The 17,632-nt window shown below is 36.4% G+C and overlaps 1 protein-coding gene across 1 annotated transcript; it reads left to right on the forward strand.

Annotated features, from left to right (window-relative positions):
- The first annotated feature begins 7,549 nt into the window (after window positions 1-7,549).
- Window positions 7,550-11,244, forward strand: LOC149702901 (uncharacterized). Its single transcript, XM_089865803.1, has 9 exons — window positions 7,550-8,176; window positions 8,236-8,275; window positions 8,350-8,426; window positions 8,963-9,029; window positions 9,098-9,259; window positions 9,312-9,483; window positions 9,622-9,842; window positions 9,898-10,196; window positions 10,606-11,244. The coding sequence occupies exons 1-9, from the start codon at window positions 8,103-8,105 to the stop codon at window positions 10,838-10,840; spliced, it is 1,347 nt and encodes a 448-aa protein (XP_089721929.1). The 5' UTR covers window positions 7,550-8,102; the 3' UTR covers window positions 10,841-11,244.
- The last annotated feature ends 6,388 nt before the right edge of the window (window positions 11,245-17,632 follow it).

A 17,632-nucleotide genomic window follows, 5' to 3' on the forward strand; every position in this document is an offset into this window, starting at 1 on the left:
AAAATATCTATGAAATCTTCCCAAACTAATTTGAATATTTTAAAATCATTCGGAGGTATTTTCTGGATGTTTCACTATGCAGATTGGTCTTATAATTAGTAAAAGAATCGATAGAAAAACAGTCACTTTATCTTCCTTTTCACCCTCCCTTTAAATAAAAAATTAATCACAATAAGTTAGCTTTGTTATTTGAAAATTAAGTTAGGCCTAGCATCCTGGTATGTATAGATATTCCATCTTATTTAACCTTTTGAATTTAATGGGGGGATTCCCAGGCTACCAAACCCGTCTCACTTCTTGGTAAAGGTGAAACAACTTTCCTCACTTCTTCAGGGTCTATATCTTTTATTCGATACCACCTCACCAACGCCCGATAATTTTTAAACTTATATGTAGCACTGGTCTTGAAAAAATCAAAAAGTCCGTTGTAATGTTATGATTTTAACACCAACTCGATAGGGGATTTCCCTATGTGTAAAAAATAAAGGCGCCAAAAAATCTCGAAAGACGCACACCTGTCAAGTGACTCAAAAAATAACTCTAAGGGTTTTTAAACCGTTCACGCGACTTTGAGAAGCAAGAAGGAAGCGGGAATTTTTATACCAAAACAATGTTTCTAATTTTTTTTAAAAAAACTGATATGAAAAGGGCATGGGCTTCAAAATATTTGACTTGTAAATCTTACAAGGACGTCTTCGAGTTTGTAATACACCCTTATTGAAGTGTAATGCGTAGTTTTAGGACTGACTGTATATCTCTGATTAAATCGTTCGACGCTACATTCCTAACTAAACTCGGAACTGGATTGGGGTTTTTTGTACAAATTATTTAATTATGGGTGGAGTGATTTTGATATTGTATAACGTACGCGGTTAGACTCTGATACGGTTGTCGCCAAAGTTATGATTTATGCCTTTTTTCATGCATTTAGGCCTAATTTTGAAATATTGGTTATGTTTAAGATAAGACTACCTTGGTTTTATTTGACTGTAATGGGACAGAAGTAATTTATTTTAGTTTTTACGTTTTATGTAATTGAAATATCATTTGTTGATAGTGGTATTGGCACTGCACGTCTTTGGGTTCTTATACCGGACCTTAACCCTGTATCAGACGATACTGCAACGTACCTTTGTAAGACTACGAAATGGTCGTCAACGTGTCACACGTCATATTCGTTTAGTTTATGCAGGGATAGATTTAATTTTAGAAGCAGGAATGGAGAACAGAGTAATTTGGGCGCGCGTTAAAGTCCCGGACCCCCTTCACCGGGACGGGGGGTATGAAAGAATAGGCGGGTCATAGCGACAGAGGTAAAAAGGAATTACCTATTTTTCGCCGTCCCCGTCAGCAACGTCATCAAAATGTAGTTTAAGTGAGCCAATAAGATAATTTAAACTTTTCGTTACATGTTGGAGGGAGGGGCTATGAGTCGGACTCAAGTAAATACTAACAGTAGCTCATATATTTCTGATACTAACCGGTCCCCATTCCTGCTTCTAAAATTACATCTATCCCTGGTTTACGTTTATCAAATAATTGTGCGTGTTAAGCCTAATTTCAATTTGAAAGTGAAACTGCACGTGGGCTTTTTCCCGCCAAGTTCTTAAGTCCAGTAACGTTTTCGTTCGCGGTTTTTTGGCATTTTATTAAACTTTGTCGTATTCTTGTGGGAAACCCGTGGAAAATAATTCATCTATTGTTGTTAACTGAAAATCTTTTTGGCAATCAACCTTTACCTAGTTTATTCGATTTAAAAATATTGTGTTGAAAGCTTTAAGTTTATTTCTAAATATATTTTCTAAAGGATTATTGTTATTATTATTATTATTATTATTATTGAATTTTTATATTTATTCTGTATACATTAGAAACGCTTTAAGGCCTAACATTAAATTAAGCATAGCCTCAATGACCTCTAATTTTTTTTAAAATGAAAGCGAAAGTCTCATCTTTTGAAGGCGTGAAGTTTGAATAAAATTATATATTCAAATTTATTCAACTAACACTTGATTAAAAAGATCCATTGTCGAGATACAGAATGGAAATAGATTTTTTTAAAAAAGACTAGATATTTAGATTTATCTCTTGAAAGGGAATTTTTGCACGAACTTGAGTTTGAGTCTCGATAAAATTCATTCCGCCGTTTAAAAAAGGTATTAAAAAGAAAAAAAACCGCTTAAATTGGGTAAAATCCCGAAACTTCCCAATTATATTTTTCTTTTCTTAGCTCCAGCGTGGGTCAACGCTTCACAATGGTCAATATTTCTTACCCGCTGTCTTTAAAAAAAGAAACGTTCCTACTCTTATCATTAAACGTTATTTTCCATATAGTTTGGGAAATTCCCATTTTTGTTAATTTAATTGTTCATTAGCGGATTTCTTTCGGGCGGCTTTAAATTAGAGTTCATAATATATTAACCGGATCATTTTTTCTTTAACTAGTTTCACGCGTACGGAAGCTTAATTAAAGGTTATAGGTCAATTGTTTCTTAACAAGTTAATTTTTTGGCAAGGTGTTGAATAGTTGCTGTTTTTGGTAGATATTGAGTTTAGGGTTTTGGAGAAGATTTGAGATTAAACATTCTCTACTAAAAGGGGATTTCATAGAGAGTTTTTCTCAGAGAATATTTATATTCTGATTAAAAACATTTCACAGAGAATATTTAAATATTCTGATTTAAAAAATTTCCCTGAGTATTTTTAGATATTCTGATTAAAAATATTTCACAGAGAATATTTAGATATTCTGATTAAAAATATTTCACAGAGAATATTTAGATATTCTGATTAAAAATATTTCACAGAGAATATTTAGATATTCTGATTAAAAATATTTCACAGAGAATATTTAGATATTCTGATTAAAAATATTTCACAGAGAATATTTAGATATTCTGATTAAAAATATTTCACAGAGAATATTTAGATATTCTGATTAAAAATATTTCACAGAGAATATTTAGATATTCTGATTAAAAATATTTCACAGAGAATATTTAGATATTCTGATTAAAAATATTTCACAGAGAATATTTAGATATTCAGATTTAAAAAATGCACAGAGAATATTTAGGTATTCAGATTAAAAAAAATTCACCACAAAGAATATTTATATATTCAGATTAAAAAAAATTCACCACAAAGAATATTTATATATTCAGATTAAAAAAAATTCACCACAGAGAATATTTAGGTATTCAGATTAAAAGAATCACCACAGAGAATATTTAGATATTCAGATTAAAAAATTCACCACAGAGAATATTTAGATATTCAGATAAATTCACATATAATATCCAGATTAAAAAAATGCACAGAGAATATTTAGACATTATGTAATATTTTGCAAAAACAACATCAGATTCATAATTGCCTAGTTACTGTGGACGAAGGAGGTGCCCCTTGGCCATATTAAATTTTATTTATCACCTCAATTTACGGCAATTATAACTAATACCTTCTTAATGAATTAGAGAACGAGGAAAATGTGTTAAACACCAACGCCACATCAACCTTCACATTTTCTATTTGACTTATCGTTTTTCGATACTTTCAAGTTTTCCCAAACCATATCAAGGTTATCTCTAATTAAAATCAAATGTTTTTTTAACAAAATCTATTTATTCGAAAGTGATACCTTGCACACACCCACACTTACGTATCTTAAAAGTTTTGCCAAAAATTCAAAAAACTGGTGAGATAAATTTGAGAAGATTGCAAGTATAATTAGCTTGACAAATTCCACTGGGGGAGTTGTTCCGACGTACTTTCCCTCGTAAAGTTACCTATCAATTTTGAATCCCATTGATTGAAATTTGATTATGATTTGGAGGTTTGTCACTCTTCAAGAGATACTTAAATACGCCTAGAACTGAATGTTTCGTCATATCATAGTAATTTTCAAATATATGAAATTTTAAAACTTTATTTTTCATTATTAAAATTTGAGAATAACATGGTTTTGATTTTTCAAGCGGTAGTACGTAGTCTGAAACACCTAAACTATACAGGGTGTTTCTTGAAGTTCTGACAGAAATTAATGGGAATGTTCTTTGGACGAAGTATTTTGAGTCTAAAATGTTCTATGACATTTTGCCCGCAGGAACACCGTTTTCAAGTTAAGATTAAATTATTTTAATTAAGAAACTGAAAGGCAATGATTACTAATTTAATTAAGGGGTAATCCATAAAACACTCCAATCATAACTTGAAAACGGTGTCCATTAGAACATAGAGCTTAATTTCTGATAAACCTATCCTAAACACTTTGCATAATTCAGTACCATAAAAAATTGACTGCACAATAGGGTGTAAAACACGGTGTTTTAGTACAAATTTAAAAAAAAAAATTAATTATTTCCAAATTAGCCTGGACTATCTCGCGAAATAAACCGGCGCTTCATCTGAAATTGTAGTAAAAACATTAATTCCAAAAATTAACTGAGATTTCATGAAACGTTGAAGTGTTAAGTATCGCTTTACTAACTTTTACAACGTTCTGATAGAATTTTAATCTCGGGGTTCGCAATTCCCATATATAATTATTTCGAGGGAGTATTTACTACAACATCGTAATTGCGTGGCACACCCATTATCTTCACCATTCACACAATTACCTACGTTATTAGCCCCTCGAGTTAAAACTCCTTCGGGTCCCACACATTCTTTTCTAATTCACTCGTGCCATAGTATTTATTCAATGCGATATTGAAGACTCGAATTCAAACGGCCTTGTTTAACTATTTCAAATTGCTTCTATCGATTTTTAAATTAACGGCTGCTAACTGGTTTATTTGGTTTTGGGAACACCCACTTCTAGCGAAGGTAATATTATTGACCCCAAAAATCATTTGGTTCTATTATATTACTTGAAAACGAAACATTGCTATTACTCCTTGACCATATTGTTTCTTTGATATTAAGGCTTATCTAAATTAAGCCCGGAAGGTTTGAAATAAATTTAAAAACCATTAAATGTTAATTTTAATTAATCTGGATCGTATGAAAAGTTTTGGAATTTTTAATTCGAGCGGGAGCGGGATTTCCCTGGCTTCAATCTTTTTGTATGATCGCGCGTTTGACCTTGCTAAAATCTGAAATTGTCAACGAGGTAATTAGATATTTTTTTTAATTAAGGAACAGTCTCGCGAAAAACACTTTTTTTGTTGGTATTGATGTGAAATGACACTGACAGCTTTAATGTGACGAATCTCACACCAAAATCGGTGTTGATAAAAGAAAGTTACAAGCTAGTTTTCAAACATGATTAGTGTTGACATTTGGTTCTCATCTTTTGTAGATACGTAAACCAGATTCTTTCAAAATTTAAGCTCATAAAGCAGTACAAAGAAGCGCGATTTGATACATTGGTCAGAAATTAGTTACGTCAGAATTGTAACATAAAATGGAGCTTGAAGATTCTGATGTTTAAAAGTTATTCTTTTCCAAATCTTTCATGAACATTTTCGAAATTGTTGAATTGTTTTAGTGTTGATGATTTTATAGCGTACATTCTTTATAAAAATGTTGTCTCATGGACAATTGCGATACTATAATCCACTATATGGTATGGGAACACGACAACTGTGTGAAAGAAATTTGGGTGACAACGACTGGGTGTTGACGCTCTGTCGGTTTCGTTGCCACCCAATTGTCGCCTCACCCAATTTTAATTTCTCCCAGTTGTCGGACACCCAAATTGTTGTGCTCCAAATTGTTGGACACCCAGTCGTCATCACCCAAATTTCTTTCACCCAGGGCCAGATTAAGCAATTTGCACCAGGGGGGCGAGATAGTGTGCGCCCCCTTAAGTCGGAAAAAAGGAACAGCAAATGTCCCTAAGGGGGAATAGTTTAACTAAATGCGCCCCCAACAAGCCTTGCGCCCGGGGGCCAGTGCCCCCTCGCCCCCCCCCTTTAATCCGGCCGTGCCCATTTGGCTTACTGAGGCTCATACTTACACATTATAGGGCTATAGTGTTTTTGAACTCATCTTGAAGCTCTCATATTATCTGGTGCCAATTTCAACTCAAGAAATTACATGTATTTATTTCACGAGTCTTGTCCTTAAAAGTAGACGGTCGTTAAGAACCTTTTCTTAACCTCAAATATGGTATATCACCCTTAATATATCTACACTCCTTCTTGCTTACACCCATGGGTGTGGTACTTAGTATCATTCTCCAAGTGGTATATTAGTGGTTAGGCCTAATTCAAATTTCAAACCCAGCCACTAAAAGGGATTTTTACCTTTATTACGTTTTAAACAACTTTCGTTCGGTCAGTTACCTTGACTTCAATTTCTTTTTCTCTTTTTTTCTTCAAATAATTGTTGTGGTAAATGTCAGACTTCTACATGATAAACCTGATCTCGTTTTGAGTGGGTAATTCTATTTCCTATTATGTAAATATTTTCAAGGGTGGTTAGATTTAGGTGCCGCTTTTTAAGGGATACTGTAAGATTAATTTTAATTATACTGGTTAAGGTTGCCCGTGTGTTTTGAGGGAGTGGAAACCAGGAAGTGGTTCCTGTCTATGTATCCTACGTCACCTTCCATTTCTGTAAGTCACTTGACCAGTGGTCTCTCAAAGAAATTCAATAGAATGTTCGATTTTAGAGTGAAAATATAAACATTATTGTTTATTTTCTATACGGAATGAAGAATAGAGGCACTTCTTACACTGATCAAATTTCGTACACTTTTATTAAGTATTTGAAGTCTCAATTATTTGTCGATTGATCGTGCCCTATGTTCCCAAGGCCGCGTTTATACCGTTGTTGTATTTTTTTCGGTAAAATTCAATACCTAAACTAATTTCTAATGTCTACAGAAGTGGTATAAATTTTAATTTCTGGTCCTTTTGTGGGTTTGACAGAAAGTTCTCGATTTGCTAGCGACTGAATATAAAATTAGTTTTAAGGACCGTGAAGCACAAAATCGTTTCTGTATAACAGATGAAACTGAAATAAGAAATCAACAATCAACAATTTTAGTTTCACAACAGAAATTTTTGTTGTTATGAAGGGAAATTTTCCATAATATGCATAGATTGTCTATAAGTTGAGTACGTCTTTAGCATGGAATCCGAATCTGGATCAATTAGTCAATAAATTGCAACGAAGTAATAATGAAAACATTTTGTCACTTTTACTATGTCAAGAAAAAAAAAATAAAATAAAATAAATATACAGTTGGTTCCCGAACAGGGACTCTCCATGTATAAAAGGATTAAAATGATAATAGCATCTCCAACGTCACCTTATATTTCTTCAATACAACCCCATTTAGTTCCATCTGCATAATACGCTCTCCAACCTCATTACAGTACCATTCAGTTATAAACTCACTGATACGGTTGAAATTAGCCTGATACACGATTTAATTAGGAAAACACGGTAAAGGTGGGCTACTTTCATTTTTCTTCATCACGCGATTCACCTAAACGTAAATAGGAATAACACGGGGTATCATTATCTCTCTGTGTACATATGAAACTACAAGATGTGAATGGTGGGGGCCTGCGATCTGGTAAACAAACCACGCTTATACAAAAGTGACGACAATGAAGGAATATAATATTATCAAAAACGGATTTATGGGATAAGAACGTCGGATCGTAGCTTTAGCCTCTAGTACCATCCTCGCATACTTTATTGAGAAACTTCGTCTGCTTATATTTTGACTCCACCCACAAATTCGATCTCTAGAAGTAGCTATATACAGAATTTGTGGGTGGAGTCAAAATATAAGCAGACGAAGTTTCTCAATAAAGTATGCGAGGATGGGGAGTGAATTCGCTAACTCCGACGTTCTTATCCCATAAATCCGTTTTTGATATTATTATATTGTTTTCTTCGTATTTAGGACTAGTATTGACTAAGTCGAGAATCAACTTAGCTCTTGACGAGATAGGGTTACTGTTGTTGTACCGCGTTAGTTTTAGGGACGGGTTAAGCGTCTTGACGCTGGTATAATTTGCTAAAAAGATAAAGTACTGGATATCTTTGTTCGAAGTAGTTTTTGTGTAATAAATTGTGTCGCAAAGAAGTAGGTCTAATACATTTCGTTCTCGAAAACGGGTCTTGAATTGAGATCAGTCATGAATTGTGGCAATGTGTTCGGAGCAAATATCGTTAAACTTAATAATAGTGAGGGTCGCTTCTACAAATACAGGTAATTAAAGTTATTTAATGAATAAATTAGGCAGTGTATTAATTCCTTATTTTTTTCAGGGCTGCAAATCTCGCGACTATTCCAGTTGCGGCATGCGAGGTATTTTGTAAAATCGTATAAGCTCGATCAAGGAGCATGCAGAGCACGTTAAAATGTATTGAAATTTCTATTAGGAACTTTTATCTGTAGAGTCAATATTGGCATTATTCAAAATAATGGACGAGATTTACCTCAAAGTGTTTAATATGAAGTAAGGTTTGGTTACTGACTTTGAATAATTGAAAATACCGCACATTTATTTTAGTGTTCTGAGCTTTTCATAATAGCAGAAGCATATGATACTTATCTTCTAGAGAAGTGTACCACAAAGCGGGGTAGTTGTAACATGATTCTGCCCAACATCATTTTAAATTTGTAGCAAGGTTACTAAACAAAATCACATACGTGATAAATAGTTCCCCTCATCATTACTCTATTAGCGCTTAACTATTTGCCAAGGCACATGCTCTTGTGGTTTTTTTTTTGTCCCACGTCAAGACAATCAAGGTCTGTGGGTTGTTTGCTGAATATTTAGTACCACAAAACAGTTATATAATTCACTCTGCACGGTGCGATGCCCATCTGAAGTTTGATGAGCGGGAGAGCCAGCAGAAAGGGAAGTGAGCCTGGGAAGAATCGTGTTAATAATTGAAGTATTAGAAGGGATACAGAGTGTCATCCTTCTTCTATAATCCCCTTCTGATAATAGTAATAAAATAATAGTTTACGTTCCAAATGTATGCTCAGATTGGATTACAATTCCTTTCCATATGCCGAGTTGACTACAAATATAAGCTCCATTGCGCATATACAGGTAAAATTTCGAAGGCATTTACCTAAGAAATAATCAGAAATGAGACGAATTTTAATTGGTTACTATAGAATGTGTACGGCGCCCTATTTCCTATGGAACTTTCAGGCATTGCGCTAGATAACTTTTGGTATCATACGCCGGTATTCTTTACTTCGGAACTCCTCTTAATCACGGGACCACCGACTGAAGTTGGAAAATATTCCATGTCCTTCTTGACCTTCGACAATAGGGTACGACAGACACCAAAAGCTTAGGCTCTATAAAATAATGGTTATTTATCAGGTTCCATGCCTGCTGCTTTTGTGTATCTTTGCTCTACCACTCTTGGCTAAGCTTTCTGAATTTGTTTCGAACATGGGTAAGGGTGGACGACTAGATAAAACATCATTTCGTCAGAAAGTTGAAATATATTTGAATTTCTCATGGCAATTCGTTTGCATATTTTTCTTCGAACGTGAGTACTTGCCCTTTTTACACAAAACTCCCTCGCAATAACGTTGCCTCTGTACCCCCACCGACGGCATCGAAGTCTTCCCAGCATCCTTAGCTTTTAGGTAGGGTCGTACAGTAACAAATCGTATGAACATTTCAGCCTTTCTTCGGGTTCATAAATGTATTTCATGGAGAATCACTGTCGGTTCATGGTTAATCGTTATTTTAATTATATCAATATTCATGGGATCCGCCTTGAAGACGGAACTGTACTCAACCGATCACGTCTTGATCGACAGTCTAGAAAGTCTCAGTAAATACACCGCGACAAAAATTCAATTTAGCCAAACAGATAACGCAGCCTCGTATTTTGAAGAATGGGTAAGCTTTTATTGGTTTGGGAGATCATCGTGTTTTGATCGAGGTGTTGCATTAGGAAACGTCTATCATGCAAAACCAACCGGAATTGTCCCTGGCTTCGAGAGTCGAATACGCGACTATAGATGACGCCTTAGACCCTGATAATTACCGGAACGTGTATTTGGGGAAAATTGCGCTATTTGTTTCAAACTTGTACATGGACAATTTAATGTCAATAATTCTGGAAGGCGATGCTGATTTGAGAAAATTAACTTTTTACTTCAACGCAAAGCGAATCAAAAATCTCCTTTTCGTCTTTCCTATCAGTAGCGAATTGAAAAAATGTCCCGAGTTGATTGAACAAATAAATCTTGTGTAAGAAATGTTTGACTTTGTTAAATTGTACCAGAAGTAGGTTAAGGGACTAGAAATATTAAGGTAACCAAACTCTTGACTTGGCGAAAGTGAATATTCTTGATAACACACCAACGGTTTGCCCTCTGGTAGCGGTTTCTGAATTTTCCCTCCAAAACGTGAGACGCTCGTGGCGGTAGACGGCCGAATAGATTCAAGCACCCGCGTCCGTGTTCCGCGGCTTTATGTTGAGGGGAAGGGGATAGGAAATATTTTTGGAACTCGACCAATTTTTTTCTCTCAATTTGATCCTCAAATTTGTTTACTAGTGCCAGGATCTATTACCAATGCTAGAGCTCTTTACTTCTAGTCTCATCCTACTTCTGATTGTACAAATAATCGCCCAGTTTTCTTATTTCTCCGATTTTAGAACTTACGTGACCACGGAGACGAAACTTTTGGATTACTTGTTTTTCAAAAACAATTTCTACATTTCGAGAATAGTTTGGAAGAAGCCCGAGAAAACAATTTCAGCGCTGACCATTAACGAAACATACGGAGCATTTTTGTTATTTGCCTACTGTATGGCAATTGCAACAGCAACCTTGATTGCCGAAGTTATTATAAAATTGACATCTAGCTTCAACTGTCAACGCCATTTTTAAATATACCTTGGTTAAATACTCTTTCAGTGGAAACGACTCGGATAATATTTTTCGAATGAATAAAATTCAATACACCTAAAAATAAATTCATTCAAAATTTACAACGGCCATACGAGTTTCTAAACCGGGCTTTCACGAATGAGGGGTGATCTTATTGGTTCGCTTAGAAATGCGCAGAAGCAGAATTTTAGTGTCAGCCAATGAAAAAATGTCACCTTTGAGTTTGTATTTCTGTTCACTAGATGGCGCTTGCTTCATTTTCAATTTGCCCCTTAACGGGCGTAAATATATGGCCAGCTTGTTTATTTTATTTTTAGGTCTATTGACACTAACGGTCCAAGTTATTGGAGAAAAAAAGCGGCACCATGCAGTTGTTGTACTTTATCTTTATTAAAACGATATTGCAAATTTTTGGTTTACCACGTTTTGAACTAAGTCTAGAAGCCATATCATAGAATAGGTCGGATCAATTTAAGTTGAAGATATTTTTAGGGGTTAAGCGTGGAAATCGGCAACGTAAATTATTCATTAAGTTGGGGAGAAAAAAATAATGAAAAGGTCAACAAAACAGTATACGCTATGAGGGACTCTCTATTTACAAAAGAACTGTTTATGATTCTTGTCCTCACTTTTTATATGACTCAAATTAAATTAGACAGGGACTTTCCATGCATAAAAGGATTGAAATTATTCTTGTCCGGGCCGCATAATGAGCTCTAACCTTATTTCATCTGTTTCTACTATTATTAGTAAGAAACATTCTCTGCTACCATTAAAATTACCCTGATGCACAATTTAATTACGAAAACATAAAAAAGGTTTCCATCTTTTTTGATTATATCACGCGATTCCACTGATTTTAGGTAACTTCAAATGTGTAAATATCAAAGTCTCTCTTGATATTTACTCCGTGCAGAAGTGGTATGATACTAGAAGTATTGAGCTAACCAAATTCTTCACTCGGCATTAGTGAAAAGACTTGATAAAACACAAACGGTTGGCCCTCTAGTGGCGGTTTCAGAATTTTTCCCTCCAAAACGTGAGACGCTCGCGGTGGTAGACGGCCGAACTAGATTCAAGGAGCCGGGTCCGTGTTCTGCGGCTTTAGGTTGAGGGGAAAGGGGTAGGAAATGTTTTTGGAACTCGACCAATTTTTCTCTCTCTAGTTTTAGCGCGTGGGAAGCGGCATAAAATCCTCAAATTTGTTCACTAGTGCCAGGATCTATTACCAATGCTAGAGCCCTTCACTTCTAGTCTCATACCACTTCTGCTCCGTGTGATAAGTAGGTTTGAGCTATTCGCAGAGTTATACAACATAAGTCAAACACAAGTTGGGAAAACCAAAATATTACCTCGTAGAGTCAACTGGTTTATTATCTCCACTTATAAGCCAATACGTACAGATTGGTGTCTATGTGGGGAAGACCAGATAAGGGTGTTAGAAGTCAATAAGTACAGATTGGTTCTATGTGGGATAGACGAAGACAAAGGCCAAATGATGGTGGTGTGATTAGCCAATAAGTACAGATTGGTGTCTATGTGGGATAGACAAAGACCAGATGATGGTGATGTTAGAAGCCATTAAGTACAGATTGGTGTCTATGTGGGATAGACAAAGACCAGATGATGGTGGTGTTAGAAGTCAATAAGTACAGAATGGTTCTATGTGGGATAGACAGAGGCAAAGACCAGATGATTGTGGTATTAGAACCCATTAAGTACAGTTTGGTGTCTAGGCGGGATAGACGAAGACAAAGGCCAAATGATGGTGGTGTGAGTAGTCAATAAGTACAGATTGGTGTCTATGTGGGATAGACAAAGACGAAGACCAGATGATTGTGGTATTAGAAGCCATTTAGTACAGACATAATTCCGTTGTGGTACAGTTGTTCAATTGTTGTCTCTATGGGAGAGGCAATGACTAGATGATGGTGGTGTTAGAAGCCAATAAGTACAGATTGGTGTCTATGTGGGACAGAGAAACAGCTGAAGACACACACATACACACAGACAGACCATCGTGAATAGAACCTCTCTCAGTAACTTACGTCACTCGGAGAGAGGTAAGAAACATCTGATATATAAATATAAATTTAATATTTAACGCAGTTTAAAATAGACATATGTTTTACTGTCACGTTTAACGTAATCTGTAAAGGGTAGTTGAAACCATAATAAGTAACCAATCAAGGAATATGCATTTTTGTCTAATTGAATAGATTTTTAATTCTTATACTATCTCTTTGAAATCAGCATACATATTAAACAAAGGTGTAATACGCCGTAAAAACCTGTCTTTTAGGAGGTTGACCTCTAAATAATTTTGTTTATTGCAATGTGCGAATCCAATTTGTTAGTAATGATTTTAGTATATATTTTTTTTGTACAGGGTGTGGTCCTTAAGCCCCCCCCCCCGGCCACTTTTAACTACTTAATCGAAAAGTTTGAATAAATTAAAAATTAAGCCCTTGATAATGAATAAACCGGGGAAAAGATCAAAAATCAATAATTAAACTGCTTTCCTTTATTTTTTAAACCGTTTTCTGAGAAATTACGGTTCTTTTATTCAAACGTTTTTACGTTAAAACGCTTAAACTATAAACCCCTTTAATGTATCGCTTGTTATATTCATGAAGCGAATGATTTCCATATTGTGAAAGCTGCCAAATAACGAAATAATTTAATTTTTAATACCGGTATTAACGGTTTAAGCCTTGACCTCGAAAGGTTTGTTTGGCACTAGTCTGGTATTCTAATGTGTACATTAAGAAAAAAATGTCCATTAAAGGAAGTAAATATTATGTCTAAATTAATTAATAGTCCCTTTTTATAAGGGAAAGAGAGTTAATAAATTAATTACCAGAGTTCATAAGATATGTTCCATAAGTTTGTCACTGGTTACAAACTGGAGCTTGTAATGAAGTGACGTAGGTCATAGATTCACCTTCGTAAAGCGACGCCTGATGAGGCACTGTCATTGTGTAGCCGTGCGCGTGGTTAACTGTCGCGGACATGGGGGTTATAGGTACTAACTACAAAAAATGAATCCTCGTTTGTAAAATAAAACAAAACTTAAGTTTATTGGCAAAAGATTGAATTTAAAGTATCTCCATTGAGGAGTTAAAGTAGAAGCGAACTACACTGCTTCTTTACTAAACAAGAACTGCCTTCTCAAGCGAGAAAAACCATCCCCTCTCTTTTTAGGGGATTTACCTTTTAACAAAGAAGTTGGGGTCTCTTGGCCACCAACAGCGCCAGCATAGAGGCTTGGTCGAAAAGTAAAAAGGGGTACAGCAAGGATAAATATGTGGTAAATAGGTTGACCGAGAATGGACCACATCTGGCCGTTACACTTCCCCCCACCAAGGTTGGTTATGTAAAGACATAACAAACTTTTTTTTTTTTCTTACAAGACAATGAAAATGAGAACATGTTAAAATGTACAAGTAAAGTGAAAACGCGTACAGTTTGTTTTTTTTTGTTTATATAAAACGCGTACATTTGATCATAAAGAAAATAACTAAAAAAATAATATCATTGTAATGTAATGAAATTTTAAGAAATACGCGTACAAGCAGTCGGGAAAAACGCGTAAAAAAATTTGATTTTATAAAAGAAATATACGCGTGTACAAATTGAAGTTAAGATAACGCGTACAGTATTATTATTATTTAGGGTACCGCTTAGGAGCATTTCGATTAGTTCTTAGATTATAAGGGGACTTTCCTGGGATGGTACTAGTTTGTTGACATGTACTGGCATTTTTAACCTTATTGTTTTTTAAGGGTTTACTAATTGCTGTAGGGTCTACCTCAGGAATGGTTAAAGCGGGGTCCCTTTCATGGTACTTTTTAAGATTGGTGACGTGGTGGGTACCGCGGTCTAGAATTTTGCCGTTGCTTTTTTCCACTAAAACATAATTAAGATCTGAGTGTTTGGCACTAATGGTATAGGGGCCATCAAATTTAGGGCAAAATTTCTTAGCAATCCCATCCTCTTTGCTTGATAATGGGTGAGTTTTTAGTAAAACTAAATCGCCTATTTCGTAAGTGACATCTAGATGTGACTTATCGTATTGAGCTTTCTGCTTTTCATGGGCCTGACTACGCGCTGCTAGAACATTTTCGTTGAGGGTTTGAGTTTTGGACCGAAGATCCTCAACGTATTGAGATATAGTGCTAGGTTCTGAAGAATCATCTTTCGCGAGCACCCTTTCCAGTGGTAGATGCATATCGCGACCGGTCAGCATGAAATGTGGGCTCATACCCGTGGAGCTATTAATCGCTGAACGCATAGCCATTGCTAATTGGGGAAGGTTCTGGTCCCACTTTCCGTGTTTATCGTCGACGTACGAGGCTATCATTGTTTTTATTGTGCGATTTTCGCGTTCAGTTGGGTTAGCTTGCGGGTGGTATGTGGTCGTGTTGTTGATTTTTACACCCCAATCTGCGCATATAGATTTAAATAAACGCGAATTAAACTGTTTGCCATTGTCCACAATAAGACAACGCGGAACGCCGTAACGGGAAAATACTTCTTCCGTCATTTTTCGGGCTATAATAGGAGATGTACCCAGGCGGATAGCAAACATTTCAACGTATTTTGAAAAATTATCCGTAAATACGAGAAGGAAGGTGTTCCGTTTAGTGCTTGGCACAAGGGGTCCCATGAGATCCGCTGATATAACTTCCCATGGTTCTGTGGGAGTGATAGTTCCTAAAAGTCCGGCAGGTTTGTGATTGGCGCTCTTATATTTTTGACATTCTATGCAAGAAGCCACGTAACTCTTGACATCGGCTCCCATGTTATCCCAGTAAACTGACTTTTTAAGACGCCACAACGTCTTTTCCACGCCGAAATGACCGGCTGTAGGGTGGTCGTGTAATTCGTATAGAATCTGCGCGCGCATGGCGCTAGGAATTACGGGTTGCCAGGAGATTGGATTCGACAGCTTTTGGGTGTGTTGGCAGGAGCGAGTTTCGGTCAAGAAATAGAGAATACCGTTATCAGCTACGCAGTACTTCGGGGCTTTACGTTTTAATTTTCTTGATAAACGGTAATTATTTGGCAAATCACCTCGAGTGATGTACTTCTTGAGTGGTCCCAGGTTAGGATCCATGTCTTGAGCGTCGGCCAAAGCCTTGGGGTCTCGGATTGGAGTGAAAGTTGAACCGTTACTGGTGAAGTTTGCTGAGATAGTAGAAACGTTTAGCTTGTAGTTTCGGTTATCAGCAAAACTTAGGATGTCTTCGAATCTTTCTGATTCGGAATGGTCGTCGCAATCATTAATTGGGTTTCGGGAGAGAGCGTCAGCAACGACATTCTCTTTGCCTTTGCGGTGTTCAATTTTGAAGTTGAACTCTTGGAGTTCCACGGCCCATCTTGTTAATTTCGAAGCGGAATTTTTCATCTTGTTTAGCCATTGTAATGCGCTATTATCCGTGATTAGCGTGAACGGTACGCAATCTATATAGTGGCGGTACTTGTTAACGCTCCAAATAATGGCTAAAAGCTCTCGCTCCGTGGCGTGGTAACGCGTCTCCGCATCCTTTAGCTTTTTACTCCCAAAACATATGACCTTTTCTTTACCGTCAGGGGTCTTCTGGTATAGAACTGCACCAAGGCCTAAGAGGCTTGCATCAGTGCGTAACACGAATGGCAGGGAGTAGTCTGGGTAACTGAGAACGGGTGGTTGAATCAGTTTAGTTTTCAGGGCTTGAAAGCTTTCTTCGCAATGACTATCCCATTTAATAGCAGTCGACTTGGTACCCTTGGTAAGATTAGTTAATGGTAAGGCCGTCTCAGCGAAATCACTTATAAAATCTCTGTACCAGCCTACTAATCCGAGAAAGGATCGAACTTCCTTTAAATTAGTAGGTCTTGGGTAGTTCTGAATGGCGAGGGTTTTTGATTCGTCGGTGGAAATTCCCTCGTTGCTAACCATATGGCCCAAATACTTAATCTTGCGCTTTAAGAAATTGCATTTTGATATTTTACAAGTAAGACCTGTCTCTCGCATACGCTGAAGAATTTTTTCTAAGAATTCTAGGTGTTGCGGAATGGTGGCGGATTTGACTAGTAAATCATCGAAGTAAACTTCGGTCTCCTTTTGCAAGAAATCTTCAAAGATGGTTTCCATACATCTTTGGAAAGTAGCCGGAGCGTTGATTAGGCCGAACGGTAAGACGTTAAACTCGAATAGGCCTTTATGGGTGACGAACGCTGTGTAGGCTTTGCTTTCTTCGCTAAGGGAAATTTGCCAAAAACCGTCTTTAAGGTCCAGTGCAGTAAAATATTTGTGACCTATCAAGCGGTCTAGTTGGGCTCTGATGTGTGGTATAGGGTATACATCCGGTACAGTGATTTGATTTAATTTTCTAAAATCGCCTACGAATCTGTAACTTCCATCCTTTTTCCCAATCAACAAAATAGGTGAAGAGTACGGAGAGTGACTTTTTCTAATTATTCCGTCTTTCAACATTTGCTCTAATTGTTGATCTACTAGCTCTTTCTTCTGAGGAGAGAGAGGATATGGCCGGGATTTAAAAGGAATGGGCGTGGTGAGTTTGATCACGTGTTCTACCGCGTCAGTGTGACCGGCCTTTCCGGAAAAAACATCGGAGTATTGTAATATCAGGTCGTTGATCTTTTTAAGCCCTTCTTCTTCTTCGAGATTAAGATTAATTTCGGAACTTTCAGACTCGGCTGTTATGTCAACTGAATTAGTAGCTTTAATTTCGTCAGAAAATTCAATTTGATTTGGGAAAGGTTCATCAACAGCTCCGCAATAGG

The sequence above is a fragment of the Phalangium opilio genome, unplaced genomic scaffold (assembly GCF_054372755.1).
Source record: "Phalangium opilio isolate 3A_F unplaced genomic scaffold, DU_Popi_V2 ptg000017l_1, whole genome shotgun sequence".
Classification (NCBI taxonomy): Eukaryota; Metazoa; Arthropoda; class Arachnida; order Opiliones; family Phalangiidae; genus Phalangium; species Phalangium opilio.